The sequence below is a fragment of the Homalodisca vitripennis genome, chromosome 1 (genome assembly GCF_021130785.1).
Source record: "Homalodisca vitripennis isolate AUS2020 chromosome 1, UT_GWSS_2.1, whole genome shotgun sequence".
Lineage (NCBI taxonomy): Eukaryota > Metazoa > Arthropoda > Insecta > Hemiptera > Cicadellidae > Homalodisca > Homalodisca vitripennis.
In genome coordinates, this window is record NC_060207.1 from 157,735,321 (window position 1) to 157,751,903 (window position 16,583).

General features: G+C 33.2%; 2 protein-coding genes across 5 annotated transcripts in view; one reads left to right on the forward strand and one right to left on the reverse strand.

Annotated features, from left to right (window-relative positions):
- LOC124374710 (probable tRNA N6-adenosine threonylcarbamoyltransferase, mitochondrial) overlaps positions 1-16,583 on the reverse strand; it is a 39,808-nt gene that overhangs the window by 15,678 nt on the left and 7,547 nt on the right. Inside the window, exons 1-4 of one of the 3 annotated variants that reach the window (XM_046832892.1) lie at positions 12,144-12,163; positions 11,875-12,030; positions 5,424-5,557; positions 3,808-3,932 (exon numbers count right to left, since the gene is read on the reverse strand). In XM_046832892.1, coding sequence (XP_046688848.1) covers positions 3,808-3,932; positions 5,424-5,557; positions 11,875-12,030; positions 12,144-12,148 — 420 coding nt within the window. In that variant the 5' untranslated portion in view covers positions 12,149-12,163. Of the gene's footprint in view, positions 1-3,807; positions 3,933-5,423; positions 5,558-11,874; positions 12,228-16,583 lie in introns of those variants that run through there. The other 2 variants (XM_046832886.1, XM_046832879.1) reach the window with 2 other exon arrangements.
- Positions 14,050-16,583, forward strand: part of LOC124374679 (steroid hormone receptor ERR1) — a 178,704-nt gene continuing 176,170 nt past the window's right edge. The window contains exon 1 of one of the 2 annotated variants that reach the window (XM_046832855.1): positions 14,050-14,204. The gene's annotated coding sequence lies outside the window, so the exon portion shown is untranslated. Of the gene's footprint in view, positions 14,213-16,583 lie in introns of both variants that reach the window. The other variant, XM_046832860.1, reaches the window with a different exon arrangement.

Here is a 16,583-nt window from a genome sequence, read left to right on the forward strand (position 1 = left end):
CAGGTCAGGAGTTCATCATGCTTTTACAGTAGAAAAGTTATTCTAAAATAACAGTTCTGTAATTTTGGAACAAAGAGCATTTTCATTTATGTTTTAAAATTCCACGAAATGAACAAGTTCCTGAACAAAAGACTATCTTATGGTGGGTAGAGAATTTTTGAAAAACAGGTTCAGCATTGAAAAAAATTATGTGGTAGACCCCCAAGTGCTCGAACCCCTAAAATATTGAAACTGTGAGCAGTCACGTTCTGCAAGAAAACGTGCTGTGACTGATAGGTTTTCTGGTATTAGAAGCGTTTTAATAAGACCAACAAATTTCACTCATAAAAAGTTCAAATGATTCCACAACACACTTTTTAAACCATCATTTCATCACTTTTTGCCTGGAACAGTGATAAGCTCATTTTCATTTGAGCAGATGGGTCGACAAACAAAACTTTTGGTATTGGTCTGATCACAACCTTCAAATCCGAAATCAGAGACCATTGCATTCTGATAACGTGACGGTATTTGAGCGATCTATAAAGATGGCAGTATTGTTCCTTATTTGTTTGTAGCAATAGAGAAAGGTGTTATAACAACATTAACGTTCCAACGTTATATTGCTGTGCTTGAAAACTTTATAATACCTCAACTACAAAACTTGGGGATGGACAACCTTGATGTATGGTTTCAGCAATATGATTCTATGTCCCAGAATGATCGCGTATCCATGGAAGCACTAAGAGCCCGTATCCCTTGACAATTTGTCTCATTCCATGATAATTTTGATTTTCCAGCATGATTCCGAGACCTAACTCCTAATGAATTTTTCCTATAGGGTTTTTAAAAATTTAAGGTCTATAGACACAGGCCTCAAACTCCAGAAGATATGAAGATGGATATTCAAGAGGAGATAACCATGTATTCCTATAACCATCCATTTTCTCACATTAACACATTCACTGCTGCCAGAAAATACGTAAAATACAAGCCCATGCTGAAAATATTTTTTTTAGGTTTTACTTACCATTATTATGTGGAGACTTCATATGCACCATCAATGATGTGTATATGTCCATATATACATATATACAGCAACAATATAGTAGCGGCACCGGAAGGGTGCCGGCCGCACTCGGCAGGTCAGATGCCATTGGACACCCGACGGTGTCAGTCGCGGTCCGTCACTTTCCACGCACAACACTTTTCACTGTTCAAATTGTTTACAGTATTCATTCATTTGTAAACCGTCATACACACAATTATATACAATATTTACAATATTTCCACTTTTTCCTGCCTCATTTTCTTTCCTACTCATGATACTTGTCGAAGCATCCTCAGTGCACATAGGCCAGGTTCGCCAGGGCACTGGGCACAAAAGAAAAGGGTCATGGTTCTTTTCTTTGTCTTTGAGCATTCTCTGCATCGTTTTCTCTTCATCCTTTCTCCTGTGTTGTCAGTGTGTCCATTTTTGACACAATACGTGTCTGACAGGTTGTTTGTTGTCTAGGCCGGAGTGGAGGTGTGATTGCGTTTGCTGCAGGCAAAAGCATGTTGATGATGGACAATCTAAAGTGGTACAGCGATCTTTTCCTTGGGTTGGTTTGTAAATAAAGTTTGAAGGAGTTCACCAACAACGTCCTGAAGGAAATGGACGAAGATCTTTTTGTACCAGCGAATTGATTTGTGTTCGAAGGCATAATAGCTCATAAGCTGATCATTTCGGTCACACCACCTTCATATGGGCGTTGTACTGTATTATGGGCAGAGGCTTTTGGCGAGGTTGGTTATACCTATTCATTGAGATTGCCCAATCATTCTCAAACTCTGTGGATAGGTACAAACACCTGACGCTTGTTCGCACCATTTTGCTATCAAAACACCATTGGCGTACCGTTCTGCCTTTTCTCCTCTGGCAAGACGAGCTGTCTTGAGATCTAGCGGAACATGCTTTCGGTCTGAGCGCATTGTGCCAGTGCAGTAGGTTTTCTCACTCAGTAACTCGGTTGCAAGGGGGTAACTGATATAATAATTATCCATATACAATGAATGGCCCACCCCAAGCATTCCCCTCATCAAATAACTTGACTACTTTGCTAGCATGACCTTTTCCTCCAAGTTCACCCTCCCTTCCCAGAATACACAGTGAAACTTACACAAAGTCCATCCGGTTCACATAACGAGTAAATCTTGATACCATATTTATGGCGCTTTCCTTGAATGTATTGTCGAAAGTGCAGACGTCCTCTCCATAGCACCATTCCTTCATCAATCGACAACTCTCGACTTGGGTAGTAGATGGTTTTCATCTTTTGATTGAAATAGTCAATCAAAAGCCTGACTTTGTAGAGGCGATCATCAGGTACAGTCTCTTCGTCACTTTCATAAAAATTTAAACATCTTAGGATCAGGGAGAAATCTGTCTCTGCTCATTTGGGATCTCACGAATCCAAAATTAAACATACGATCAGTTTTCCAGTAATCGTTTAGACGATTGATTTTTTACAGTTCCCATGTGAAAGATTAGCCCGAAAAATTTTTCAGTTCAGCCACTGTCAGTTCCTGCCAATTATTTATTCTTGATTTTATTTTGAGGTTAGGGAAAATAATATTTCCCAGGCATTTTTGTTAGTGCAGACACAATTTTTTCCAACAGGTATCATCAAGTAGTAAAAAAAAACCAATCGATAGGATCGTTTGTTCCGGGGGCAGGTACAAGCAATTTGTTTTTCTTTTGTGAAGGGAATTCTTCGCATACCTGCAGTACGAAGTGACCATATTGGGTCAGAAATCACTTGATCAGCTTCCTGGTCATCCGTGTCCTCATCCTCGATGTCCACAGGCGCCACCACATTGACAATAGGCGGCGCGTCAAGCTGGGCTTGGTCAATGTCACTCTCCGGGCCGGCAGACGCCACAGAATCGTCAGAACTACTTTCCACATCACTCTCACTCAAATAGTGTCTTATTTGGCTAGAACTAGGACCATCCCATTGTTCACAACGAAGTTCACAGCCCCTACAACTATAACAATACACCAAACACACAGATTAGCCGATGAACTCAACCCGAACCACGTGGAACAACAAACAAGGGTACTCTACACGCGGCGCGAAATATACCTTCCTCACGCAGAAGCTGAAACAGCACTGACGTTGTGAAATCTAGAAGGTGGCGTGACACCGTCCGGTGCCGAACGCACCCGAGGACACCCGAAGCGCGGCACCGTGCGGTGCCAGCCGCATTCAATGTGTTAAGTGTGGTATTATATTATGTGAACATCAAAATTAATGCCTTAAATCTGAAATTTATAAATTTAATTTTAGTCATATTAAAATCTTATTTCTAATAGGCCTACACAAACTGCTTAATACACAAATATCATTGTTATTTATTTGTACACAGCCATTTTTATTTTTATTTGAGTATGAAATTGCAATTTCATTTGCAAATCCACTAATTTGACAATTGAAATCTTGAAGCAGCAGGTCATTAATATATAAAATGAATAGATCAGTAGAAATAATCAATTTCTGTAGGATGCCTACCTCAATGACATGAGAGTTAATGTTTATCTGTATTCACCTTCTCGATTTAACCGACTGGTGGGAAGAAAATTAAATAAAGGAGGGCTATTTCAAATTCAGTCAATTTGGGAAAAAGGTCTAACATTATTACCTTAAACTACTCATTTGTTTCCTAACATTATTCTTCTTGTTTATCTTGACGAAATGCTATAGAACTTCTGTAACAAATTAAGACTGTGTGGTAATTGTAATTTTTATTTTAAAAGTTACATTTTAAAAGAAATGGGTCACTCACCTGTTCAACCATCCTAATGGTGAGAGCGTGGGCTTCCATGTGATGTATTGGAATGAAAGGTTTTTTTGAAATTTTTGATAAGTGCTTTCCGTATTGCATTCCAATAATTAAAGACAAAGGAAGTCCTGCCAAAAGAAAATATGGGTAAGACAAAAATAACAATAACCCAATAGTAGAACATGAAAAATCTAACTTAGTTTAATAAACAGATTACTGATTCAAATTTATCATGTTAAGTAGGAAAATAAAAAAAATTTCTAGCACATAGCAAATACCATGACACTGAACTGAAACCATCTTCATCCTCGGTCTCAATTTACAAAAAAATGATAAATCATTATTGAATTTTAATCCTATTACTCCCTTCTGCACTTGTTTTATCCCAATTATTTAAGTCCTTGTTTGAAGTTCATTCATTACAATGGAAGATTTTAAGATATAACAGCAATATAGTTATCTTTCATTGTTAAATGTTGCAATAGTATAAACACTTCTCTTGTTTAGTTTGTAACAGTTAACAATGGCAAATATCCAGAATGCTGTTATAACTTATTATTGTTAACATTAGTTGTTTAAACAATTTAAACAGAGTTTTAAACTATTTTAAGTGATTTTATTAATAAATTTGTTGATATTCCAAACCAATTAAACTACATGAAACTAAGTGTATGACCTTTATGAGATAACCTCTAAATTTCAATGATGCCTCATATCTAGGATTTTTTTTTGGATAATATTCTTTTAATTCTGAAACGTCACAGAAGTAATATAGTAACCGACTGGCCTACTTTGACGAAACCATCCCACCACCAAGTAGTTAACCGTTTTCTCACAAGATATCAACACTATTCAGTTTTAATTTTGTTTCTGTGTTCTACGGAATAATAGGAATAGAATAATTTTACTTTGCAGACTGACAATTCGTTAGTAAATAAATTGGTAGGTTGTAGATTTACTCAAAACTGTATTTTACCATATATTTTAGACTCTTTGCAACAACTGTTTGGTGTTGAATGTTTTTTAGTGTGTTAAAGTCAACATAGCTCCTAATAACGGAGTATGAAATAATTTTGTAAATTTTAACAGCTTTTAAATTGGAGCTTAAGTAACCTAACCTCAAAATTCAATAACTAAGGAAAGTCTACAGATATTTTAATATTTCCAGATGATGCGAAATGTCGGACAAATTTTCATCAATAATAATATGAGTAAACTGATCGAACAGTTAGAAAACACGTCACTGTCAAATACTATAACATTAGGGAAGTGTTTCGTTATTTTCCTAATCATATATAGTGTTGTATGTTGTTGCAGTTTATATTTCCCTTTTAATCTGTAACAGATTTTTCATTAACATCAACTTCTGTTAGTTCAGATCAGATGTTTATATAATGGATGGTTTATGTTTTTGGTAAACCTGTCATTTTACTTTGAAAGCATGTGAAAAACATAAACATGCGTGACACGAAACAAAAGTTTTTCCTGATCAAAACATACATCCATAGCCCACCCAAAGAATTAGGCACTTCAATAAAAGGTTACAAAAGGTGACTTCAATTTCAAGAGCTTTTTTTAAAACTAAACATCATTACTCCAAAACTACTTAAATAACATACCAGGTTTAAGAGTTGTAGCGATGGCATCAACATCAGCAATTTTCATGTTGGCAGCATCCAATGCCTTTTTGACCACATTCTGTATGGCTGCCTTGTGCAGATCTCTGGCTACTGGAGGAATTATTCCTCCATGCCTCATTTCAAAACAAAACATTCAATATAAATGTCAGTTAATAAATGACGGATTAGTTATTTTCCTGTAGGTCTACTGTCTATGCTTTCAAAGTTTTGAAAACACGTATATGTAATATTACAACCAAACCAACTAAGATATTTCAATAAGTGTCAATAATTATTTTGTAATGTTAACAATATTTTGATGTACTGCTCATTCCCATTTACAATACCTGTCTCTCACCCCTCCCCCAACACAATTGACAAGCTTCTATTCAGTTGGGAAAAATAACGAAGTACTCGTACAAGTCACAATATGATTTCTGAAAACTGTTAACAGTTTGTCATATCAAAAGGTTCATAATTCATTTATATTTAAGTGCATATCCTAGATTTAAAGTTAATTGTTTGGAACTTGATTTTGTAATGATATTTTTATAGTTTGCATTTTATCCCACACAATATCAATGATTTGTATAGCATGCAATATAAGAGTAGCTTTCTGACAGTGATAAATATTTTAATGTATGATTACCAACAATCATTTCTACTGAGTAGGCTTATCATAAAATAACCATGTAAAACAATGATCGCAGCTTCTCCTTGGATTGGACTCCTAAACGTTCCTTTTCTTACAAGCAGCCCATCCACCAGACTACTGGATGTGGTTTATAGGCTGATAACTTTAATCATAATTGTAGCGCATTTTACTCGTTCTTCTGATCAAAACTACATGGTTTTAGGGAGCGATGACCAAAAATAATGAAGTTTTGTAATACTGAAAACGAAAAATTTTGTTGCTCCTACATGTACTGCCCTTCTTGTTATTTGTGTTTTTCAGTGTTATCTACAGCTGATGTCTATTCTAAGCATTTCATTGTCAGTACTATATCCTCTAGTGTCTCGTCTATTATTGTACAGTCCCTTGTACCAACTTTGTAACCATGGTGTCCATTACTCAACTACCTTATCCTTAATACCATCAACTATTTTTAAGCATGTTTGGAAAATTATCTAACTTATGTGGTATATGAGTTTTGAGTTTGTAACCACTTTTAACCCTTTCTGAGAGGAGACCACTACTTTGGCTAAAACTTTGGAGTCTCAGGTGGTCGTCCTCTTAACTCGCCGGGCCAGGCATAGTGGTCAGTCGTAGGTGGTTGGTCGACGAATGCAGACGTATTGTGACCTGTATTCTGTAGTTTGGTTTTAATAATTAGTGTTGTTTAGTTTTTTATTAAGTGCATTTTTTAGAGTTAGTGAAGATGACACACAACATGGTGGTTGTGATTCCTGACTTAGGCGTGTCAACACTCTGGTAAGATTTGTTTATTTTAACCTAGTTTGTAGTTATGTGTTAGGTTAGTTATTTACCTAAAGAAGAGATCAGATTACAGATCTCGAAACTTAGTGTTACTGAATTTTTGTTTTAATGATAGTTATTATGGTGCTTCTTTCAAACATTGGTAATTGTTTATTGCCACTTTTAATATTTGTTGTTTTTCAACAGGAAAATGCTTAAATATGAAATTTTAAAAATCACAGATAATTAAATTTTGGAGACCAGAATTTTTTTAATCTCTTAAAAGCACTATTATTGAATGAGCTAACAGTAATGCCTCCGACCATCAGCACGGACTAAGGCAGCACCTTCATTGCAGCCCCACACTGATGGCAACGAACGAAAAACATCCCTTGAGATTGTATTGTTTAGTAAAATATAAAATTCAAGAAGGTTGATCGATAATTTCACTAAATATTACCATATTAAATCCATGCCAAACACAAGCAATAGTGTAGCGTCAGCTATTTAAAGGACTATGACTGCCACATTTGTCATACAAAGAAAAGGAATGTAAAATTCTACATAGAAGTAAAAACAACACATTATCAAAACATCATTCTAACATAATCATAAAACCTGATAGAGCACCCACAACAGTATTGTTCATAGGTAAAATATTTTCTTCACTTTTAAAAGCTAAATGCATTGTTCTAGAAGCTTACTATCGAACAAACACACAACAAAAATTTAATACAAAATGGCAAAACACAAAGAAAATTTGGTACTTTGGGATTATACCGACCACACCCAGACATGAATCGTTATTTCACATTTCGTTTCTACTGATTACTAGATTAGCGTAGAACAATATTTCGTCAATATAAAACAGGAATTGTCTTATCGCAAACCCCTCCCCATCCTCAGACAGAGGTCAAAGTCGAGCGTCTAGTAGATAACGTGATTGCAGAGTCTCGCCGCCCGTTCAGCTGGTGCATCGCTTTGTTGTACTTCCGTGTTTTACCTCTACATTTCTCCAAACACAAAAATTCAACAAAAACAAACATTTACCAAACTAAACTCTTTATTAAAAAAACACTAAAAACTTGTTTTTATTCTTGATCACATTCCGCCACCCAAAAATGCGAGTGCCTCCGGCCATCAGCGCGGGCTTTGGCAGCACCTTCGGTGCTGCCCCGCGCTGATGTCGACGAAAGAAAAACATCCCTCGAGATAGTACCTATCAGTAAAATATCAAATTCTAGAGGGGCTAATCAGAAATATAAATTGAATTGTAATGGAAAGGCAATTATGTACCGTGCAAATCACGTGATGCCGCGCGGTCTGCCGTAATCAGGATTCTCGAGAAAGATAAGATAACAGCGACAACAATAACGATCACAATACCTGGAAATGCTTGTAAGTTTGTAATTTTGTAATTGAAGAGTTGTTTTTTCGTTCTATCATGTTTGTTTCTATAAATTTCTATTTTTGTGTTCTTCATACTAGTGTGGTCGGTATAATCCCAAAGTACCGAAAATTTTTTTTGAAATGTACAACGCAGTAAAATCTGAACAATTATGCAATGAGAAACGATAATTTAACAACAATATATGCAAATAAGATGCGTATTGGCAAACATGACCGTGGAACATGTAGGAAAAAAAGATAGCCTAGTCAAACTTCACCAAACTATTGCAAAAATAATGAAAAAGAGGAAAAAGTACCAAAAATCTCTTAAATTATCCTCATATGCAGTTGGTAGTTTTTCTCTGACCTCTAATATTCCATATACTTTTATCGTGTGAATATTGGTATCCCTATTATCCCCTCCACCAATGTCTACCCCTCCTTAGCTTGTTACAAACCCCAATTCCCCTCGGTTTCCTAGATTGACGAACTATTTGGGATACAACTTAAATTTTTTAATTATTAATTATTGTGTACTTTTTGAATCGCCTAAACATTCTTCCTGAAAATAAAAACATAATATTTTAAGAAATTGTTAAAAGTTGTTTTAGCTGTTATGACTAATGTAAACATTAACTCCAATGTTAAATACAAGGGTAGGGTACGATAAGCGGACCCGGTTATTTATTGTAATCATCGATACCCAATATACGCATCTCAAATCCTAGACTATCAATCAATATAAAAGTATCTATAGTCCTTAATAACAAACATATTTTTTTAATTAAAATGTGAATTTAATATTAACAGTGATCAAACAAACTATTATAACCAAGATTAGGAAAACTGAAGACGACAATATTTGCTCCTCTCACAGTTAAGTTACATTTGTTTCTTTCCCACAGGTTTCAAATAATGGGTTTTTCGGTACGAGTCGGGTAGGGTACGATAAGCGGACCCGGTTTTTTATATCGAAATTGGCAAACAATATTACTTAAAATCATAACCACCGATATAATCAATCGATAATGATTAATTATTTCGAAAAAATAACTTAAATAATCTATATTAACAGCTGTAAACACTTTCAAATAATAACGTAAGGTAATATTTCAAATTTACATATAAGTAACATTTGATTAATAAAAATGGCAGTCAATTTTCAAAAACTACACGACGTTGCTTTGAAAGATGATAAGACATGTTTTACGTGGCTTCAACATGTTGGACTCGTACCGAAAAATCCATTATGTGAAATTTGTGGGAAAGAAAAAACTGTAACTGTGAGAGGAGCAAATATGGTCGTCTTCAGTTTTCCCAATATTGCTTATAATAGTTATTTGTTTCATCACTGTAAATATTAAATCCATATTTTAATTTAAAACATATGACTGTTATTAAGGACTATAGGCCTAGATACTTTTATAGCGATTGATAGTCTAGGACTTGAGATGCGAATATTAGGTATCGATGATTACATTTTTCTATATAAAAAACCGGGTCTGCTTATCGTACCCTACCCTGAGTTTTACATGTTGAAGCCACGAAAAACATGTCTTATCATCTTTCAAAGCAATGTTGAGTAGTTTTCTAAAATTTTATATATATATATATATATATATATATATATATATATTATTTACGTTAATTGTTGAAAATAATTAATTAGTTTTGATTATTTTATTGATGGTTATGATTAACCCTAGAACTGGCAGTCATTTCATCCTGTAGTGTCGGGCTGTTTTGGAGCTTCGCGCAAGGTTTTTTTTAAAAAAATTATTAAAAATATAAAATAAAAGCAATATAAATAAGAGTATATAATTTTGTGTTCAGAATTAAACGAAGAATTGCACTATATTGTAAAATTAACCATCAAAAATTTTCTAATAAACATTTTTTTTAATCAAATATAAAATTTACGAAAAATATTTCTTAAATTTGGGGGGGACCATACCTAGCAAATGAAGTTATAGTGAGAAATATTTATAAGTGAGATAGCCATTCTGTGTCAAATTTTATCTAGTTTCAGAAAAACATAAACAATATACACATTTATGAAAGCATCATAAAGCTATAGAACAAAAAGCAGCGATGCGTATAAATTCTGAAAATCGGGTGTACACGTAAGACTTTGGTAAAACAAGTTTTGCTAATACATTTATCTATGAATACATGTTATTTTGCATATTTTATTACTTAGAATAAAATAGAATATACAGTAGTAATGAAAAAATTACCATAAATTATTTTTTGAAAAGTAAAAAAAGTTAAATTTTGCCATTATTCAAAAATTTTGCGAAAAATTTTCATTCAGCAAAATATAAAATAGTTTCTAAAGCTTGTACTATATCAAAATTTATAAATTTATGGTTTATAAGTAATAGGAAATATTATGTAGTTAGAAAACTATAAATATAACTAAAGATATTGAAAAAATATAGAATAACCCAAACAGTTATTATATATAACCAAAGAAATTACAGGAAATATATATTTTATTGTGAAAACTATCTATTTACCAAAAATAAATAGTTACTTCAGAGCTAAAAAGAGTGCTATAAATAACGTTTAGTAAGTGAAAACAATACCAAACTATGTGAAATGAATTTTAGCCAAGTCATTTTGCCATAGCCTACACAAAGCCGGTAATTTCTCAAACATATTTCAGTAAATAGAAATTCGGCACACAATAAGCTCAGGTTGACGTGTGAGGATCTAGGAATCCACTCCAATATCCCAAAGGAAAAATAGAAATTGATTTATTCTAAAATATATATGTTTACACTACTACGACATCAAACAACACACTACACATTAAATACGACACTAAAACACGCGTAAAAACTATTAAAACTTACAAATATCCACAGCTCGGCACGAAAGTGATACAGAACGGTAGCGGCAATATGGCGGTCACAACAAACGGCGTCGCGTTTTCTTTTACGTTCAAAATAACAAGCTTGCTACGTCATAACCATAATACAAAGAGGAATAAAACTCATCTGTTCCTTAGCATTTTCCTTCCTGAATCCAATGGTGCATGAATTATATCGATACGTTACCGGAGTATATTGTAAAAAGTAATTATACGAGGGAATGTTTGACCGACAAAATTTTGACGGTTAACACTACAAAAGCGGCATTAACCGACATAATTATGTCGATTAACAGTTCTAGGGTTAAGTAATATCGTTTACCAATTTCGATATAAAAACCGGATCCACTTATCATACCCAATCCAAATACAATAATGGAAAGTTAATCTTAGGTCTTAAATTATTTATATTATCAAATTAGCTTTTATCCACAATAATAGTTATACTATAAAATAGCTAGTAATTATGATTAGGTGAATTACAAGTTGTTTGCTCTCTAAAGTTGTTTCCTAGCTCTCATTTATAGGTGGAAGTATGCGTGAACAGACCCTCCAGATTATTAATATTTTAGTGATAAGTATCTTGAATATTGAGGGATGTTTTTCATTCCTTGCCATTAGTGCGGGGCCAACTAAGCTCAAACTGTTAGTCCACTGTTCTTTTCCATCCCATTATCAAGGAGAGGAGGGTTGGTCTTCTGTCATTTAAAGCCATACAATTGTAACTAGGGCTACATATTGTAAGATCAAGAGATATATTAAATACTTACTCGAGATGTATTTCTTGCTGTGAATGAAGTGATTCTCCAAGAATATGTCCTTCATTGTTTACAATTGCACATCCTGTGTCATCACAACTTGTCTCTATTCCCAATATTGTAACTGATCTTTTAAAAACTAGGTTAGGTTCATTTTTTAATGCGCTCCTGAAACATTTGCAAAGTTTTTGTGGCGATAAGCTTAATTGAAGTGTTTTGCAAACACTATGCATTTCAAATGTAAAAAATAAATAAAATTATAATTCACTAAATCTTATTACTTCATGAAAACAACATTTATGTTTCAATCAGCTGCTTCAATTCACCAAGAAACATAGTTCACCATTGTTTTTGTATGATGTCTGATAATACTCAGCAGACGACGCAACCCGACAGCGAGATCACAATCAGGCCATCTTGATCTAGTACCGCCATAACCTCTATTTATACTCATTGCACTTCATACAATCATACATGGAGTAAAGAAGTCTTTATGAGTTCGTTTTAGAGAAAGCTTTATCCCTATGATAATCAATGATTTCCACTTAATCGTAGTTCAAACTGACAAAGAGGATTGTTCACCAGAATTTTCAAGGGATTAGCTAAAACATGACACGGTAGAAATTTTCATCAAACTAAATTTATTAATCATTTTCTGTGGCAAAACAATTAGTTAATATCGTATTTATCGCTCTGATTTCAAATGTTGTTTAAATGGATTTTTTTGAAGCGACTACTTTTGATGTGGTATGGATTTTTGTTTTGCAGGGGGAAAAACTTCAGTTTCGTGACGCGTAACGTCACGTCACACGTCAGTCTTCAGCTGATAAGGACTGGCCATTTTGTAATTTTAAGATATTATCTGATACCGTCTCGAGAGTGTTGTTTGTCAGTTGTAAGCATGGAGAGCTACAACAGCCCGCCATCATAGTGGGAGGCAATCGTAATCACTCTGAAATTTTAATGTATTATCTGATAATACCATACCAAGGGATGTTGGTCGTTAAACTCCTTGGATGTCTGTTAACAGAATGGCATTATCTCGGTGTAACGACTGTCAAGACCACGAAAGTCATCAGCGTGAACAAGTACCTTAGTTATTTGGCTCCTTTGAAATCTTGTAGAAATTGAGAACTTTGTACTTCTTCAATATGTCTTTCACAGTTTTTAAAGTAGTTTGGTAAATTAAAGTTTAGATCATGGGTTCCCTTTATTTGTGTTTCCTTATTGCAATGGCTGCAGTAACTTAAAATATATGTCTTCTGTCTTTTTCCGTCCAAGAATGAAATTGTGGATTTGGGATTATATTCCCCTTGTATGTTAGTCACTAGAACTACGGAGCAAAATTTAATTTAGCCAAATATAATTAAATAGAAAAGAGTTTGAGAAAATTTTCTTCTAATTAGACATTAAAAGTGTCATGCTTCCTGTATTTTCCTGGCATTCTTTCTTTATTTTGACTTATTCACCCCATATTAGATACCAAAACTAGTAAAACAATAAGTTTAGACTGAAAACAAAAACAGCGTACAACACTCATTAGTCGCTAATTATCGAACGATTCAATATAATATCCAACTTAGATATTATATAATAATTGTACGCAATTATCACTTATTGTCAACAAAAATAATAGATTTAAATTTGTAATGTCTTTTTTCTCGCAAACTTCTTTCGACGATTCAAGGAAAGAAGTTTGTTTTCTTTACGATTCCGATCTCAATTGTTTATCTCACACAATTTCCTCATATTGATCCCTGTTCACAAATTCTTTTAAATTTAGTTACGTCTTCTTGTTTATTGTTTAAATTAAAGATTACCATAATAATGGAATAACATTATATGTTAATTGAAATACATTTTAATATCAACTTCTTCATTTTATTAAAACAACCGAACAGCGAGTGTAGACCCTTTTTAATAGTATATCCAATTTTTTCTGAGCAATGTATTGACAAAAATTAAGAATGTTCAAGATGTTTATTTTATGAAACAATACAGATTATTTACTGGTACGGGATAAGTATGATATATTTAGGGATGTAATTTAAATGTTTTATATTTATGTATAATATTTTATATTAATGAAATAAGTATGGACATACATGGTTGTATTTAGTGTATTGGCCGTATACAATACGACCAAACGAATTTGGCATGTGATACTTAAAAATACATCAGCTGACTGCGCAAATGTGGTCAAATTTCGTCTATTTGCGCTTGATCGTCTGTTCTGTTTTTAATTTATTTTCTTATTTAATGGTTTTGTAATAAATATTTTTATTTATTTCTGGATATGTGTTTCTTTCTGAAGTGGAGGGTCTGAAGGATCTCTTCACAAGGTCTGCATGTAAGAATAATTTAAAATTCCATATTTTTTCAAACGTACAGTAAGGATTTAGAACCTTCTCTGAACTGTACAGGTCTATAATATACAGTACCAAATTAGTCCATTTCCTTTGATTTAATATAAAATCTTGTATCTTTGAATAATTTTTAGAGCTAACTCCAACAGTTGTAATATGACTTAAATGTTTGTATTCATCAAAGATTGTTTCAATCATTTGTATTCTTACTATGTTTTTAAGTTTGTCATACATGCTATTACAGTTTAAACTGGTTCCATTCAGTTTTTAATTTAAATTAATGACATTTAATTACATTCATCTTTAATGTGTATCCTATGTATTCAGAATTTAAAAACAACGTTACTGTTTGTGTAGGTTTTATAATTTAGTCTATTGATTAACATTGTTGATTCCTCAAAGCTGTTATCAGAACCTGAAAAGCCATGTTATCAATGTTTCGAAACTACACTAACTAGTCAGGGTAGGGTACGATAAGTGGACCTGGTTTTTATATCGAAGAATGTAATCATCGATACCTAATATTCGCATCTCAAATACTAGACTATCAATCGATATAAAAGTGTTTGTAGTCCGCAACAACAAACATATGTTCTAAGTTAAAATGTGAATTTAATATTAACAGTGATCAAACAAATTATTATATCCAAAATTAGGAAAACTGAAGACGACCATATTTACTCCTCTTACAGTTACATTTGTTTCTTTCCCACAAATTTCACATAATGGGTTTTTCGGTACGAGTCCTACATGTTGAAGCTACGAAAAACATGTATTATCATCTTTCAAAGCAATGTTGTGTAGTTTTCTAAAATTGACTGCCATTCTTAACCCTTATAACGTCACAGACGCCGTATGGCGCATAGACAAACTATCTCCAAACGGCAAAGACGCGGTACGGCGCATCGACACAAAACTGCGTCTGTAGCAAATTTAAGTTCCTTTTAAATCCGATCAATGTCACTAACGGTATGCGTCAACCATGTGTGTGGGTTATTGACCTATGTCAAGCGTCAAAATATAGCTGTCGCGTTACATTGTTTGAAACAATAGACGCGGTGTCTAGACACTCTCCCCGCCACACGGCATAGACGCCGTACAGCGCGCGCGCTTTTGTTTGCAGTTTGGCTTCAGGTAGTGCGCGTCTAACCATCGCTGAGTCGGTTTCCTTCGTCGTGTTTTCTGTTTATATAAAAGAACACTATTAGGTTAGTTGTATATTTACAATCATGCATTTCTTTTTTATATTTATCACAAGTGTAATTTATATAATTGTCTGGTAATGTTTATAGTTTAGCTAATAAAATTTTGTGTGCCTTTTATTTTGACTTTATTTATATCTACAATTTAATGTCCCATAAATATATGTACGTACAAGATAATTTTAAAATTTTTACTTTTTTATACTTACCATAATTATAGAAAGTAAAAATAAAAATGAACTTTACACATTTAAAATTTTTTTTTTGTAATATTGTGCCGTTTGCTGGAAGTCGTGAAAAGATATACTGACGTTATAAGGGTTAATAATCAAATGTTACTTATGTAAAATTGAAATATTATCTTACGTATATTACTTGAAAGTGTTTACAGCTGTAGATATAGATTATTTAAGTTAATTGTTCAAAGTAATTAATTAGTAGGTATTGATTGATTAGATCGATGGTTATGATTGAGTAATATCGTTTGCTAATTTCGATATAAAAAAACCAGGTCCGCTTATCGTACCCTACCCACTAGTCATCTCTTGTTAAAAAAAATAATTACATTGATGAAGGTAAAAGGTATGTTGTGTTTTGTATGTAGTAACATATAACATACATGTCTCAGTTCTTCCTTAAACCATTTATAAAAGTATCGATTTTTATATGCAACGGGAACTTTGAATGGAGTTTATCTACCCAGGTTATGAATCTTCGAGGCCTGACAGTATTTACTTGGTTAACATTGAAACAGGCAGTTAAATTGCTGTTAGTGGTGAAGTTTTTTTTGTCTCGTATTTTGTCTTATAATTGTTTACTTATTAAATACCATTGTATTCAAGAATGTTCAAGAATCATTTTCATTATACATAATAAGTATATCTGTATTTTGAATACCCATCGCTTGCAAACATTAGAAGTTAATTTTAATTTTTTGATTTGTACAAAAGTTATGATTGGTGATATGAAAAAAACAAAATATAAAAAGATGAGACATTTAATTTTGAGTAAAACTGGAAAGAGTAAAAGGTTTAACTTTGTTTTACATATTATGGTAAAATAAAAGAAAACGAACAGAGATGGTCAAAATCGCAACTTGCTAAAATAATAAACAGAAAAAAATTGTAAATTACTAAATTACTGTCTTAGGGGC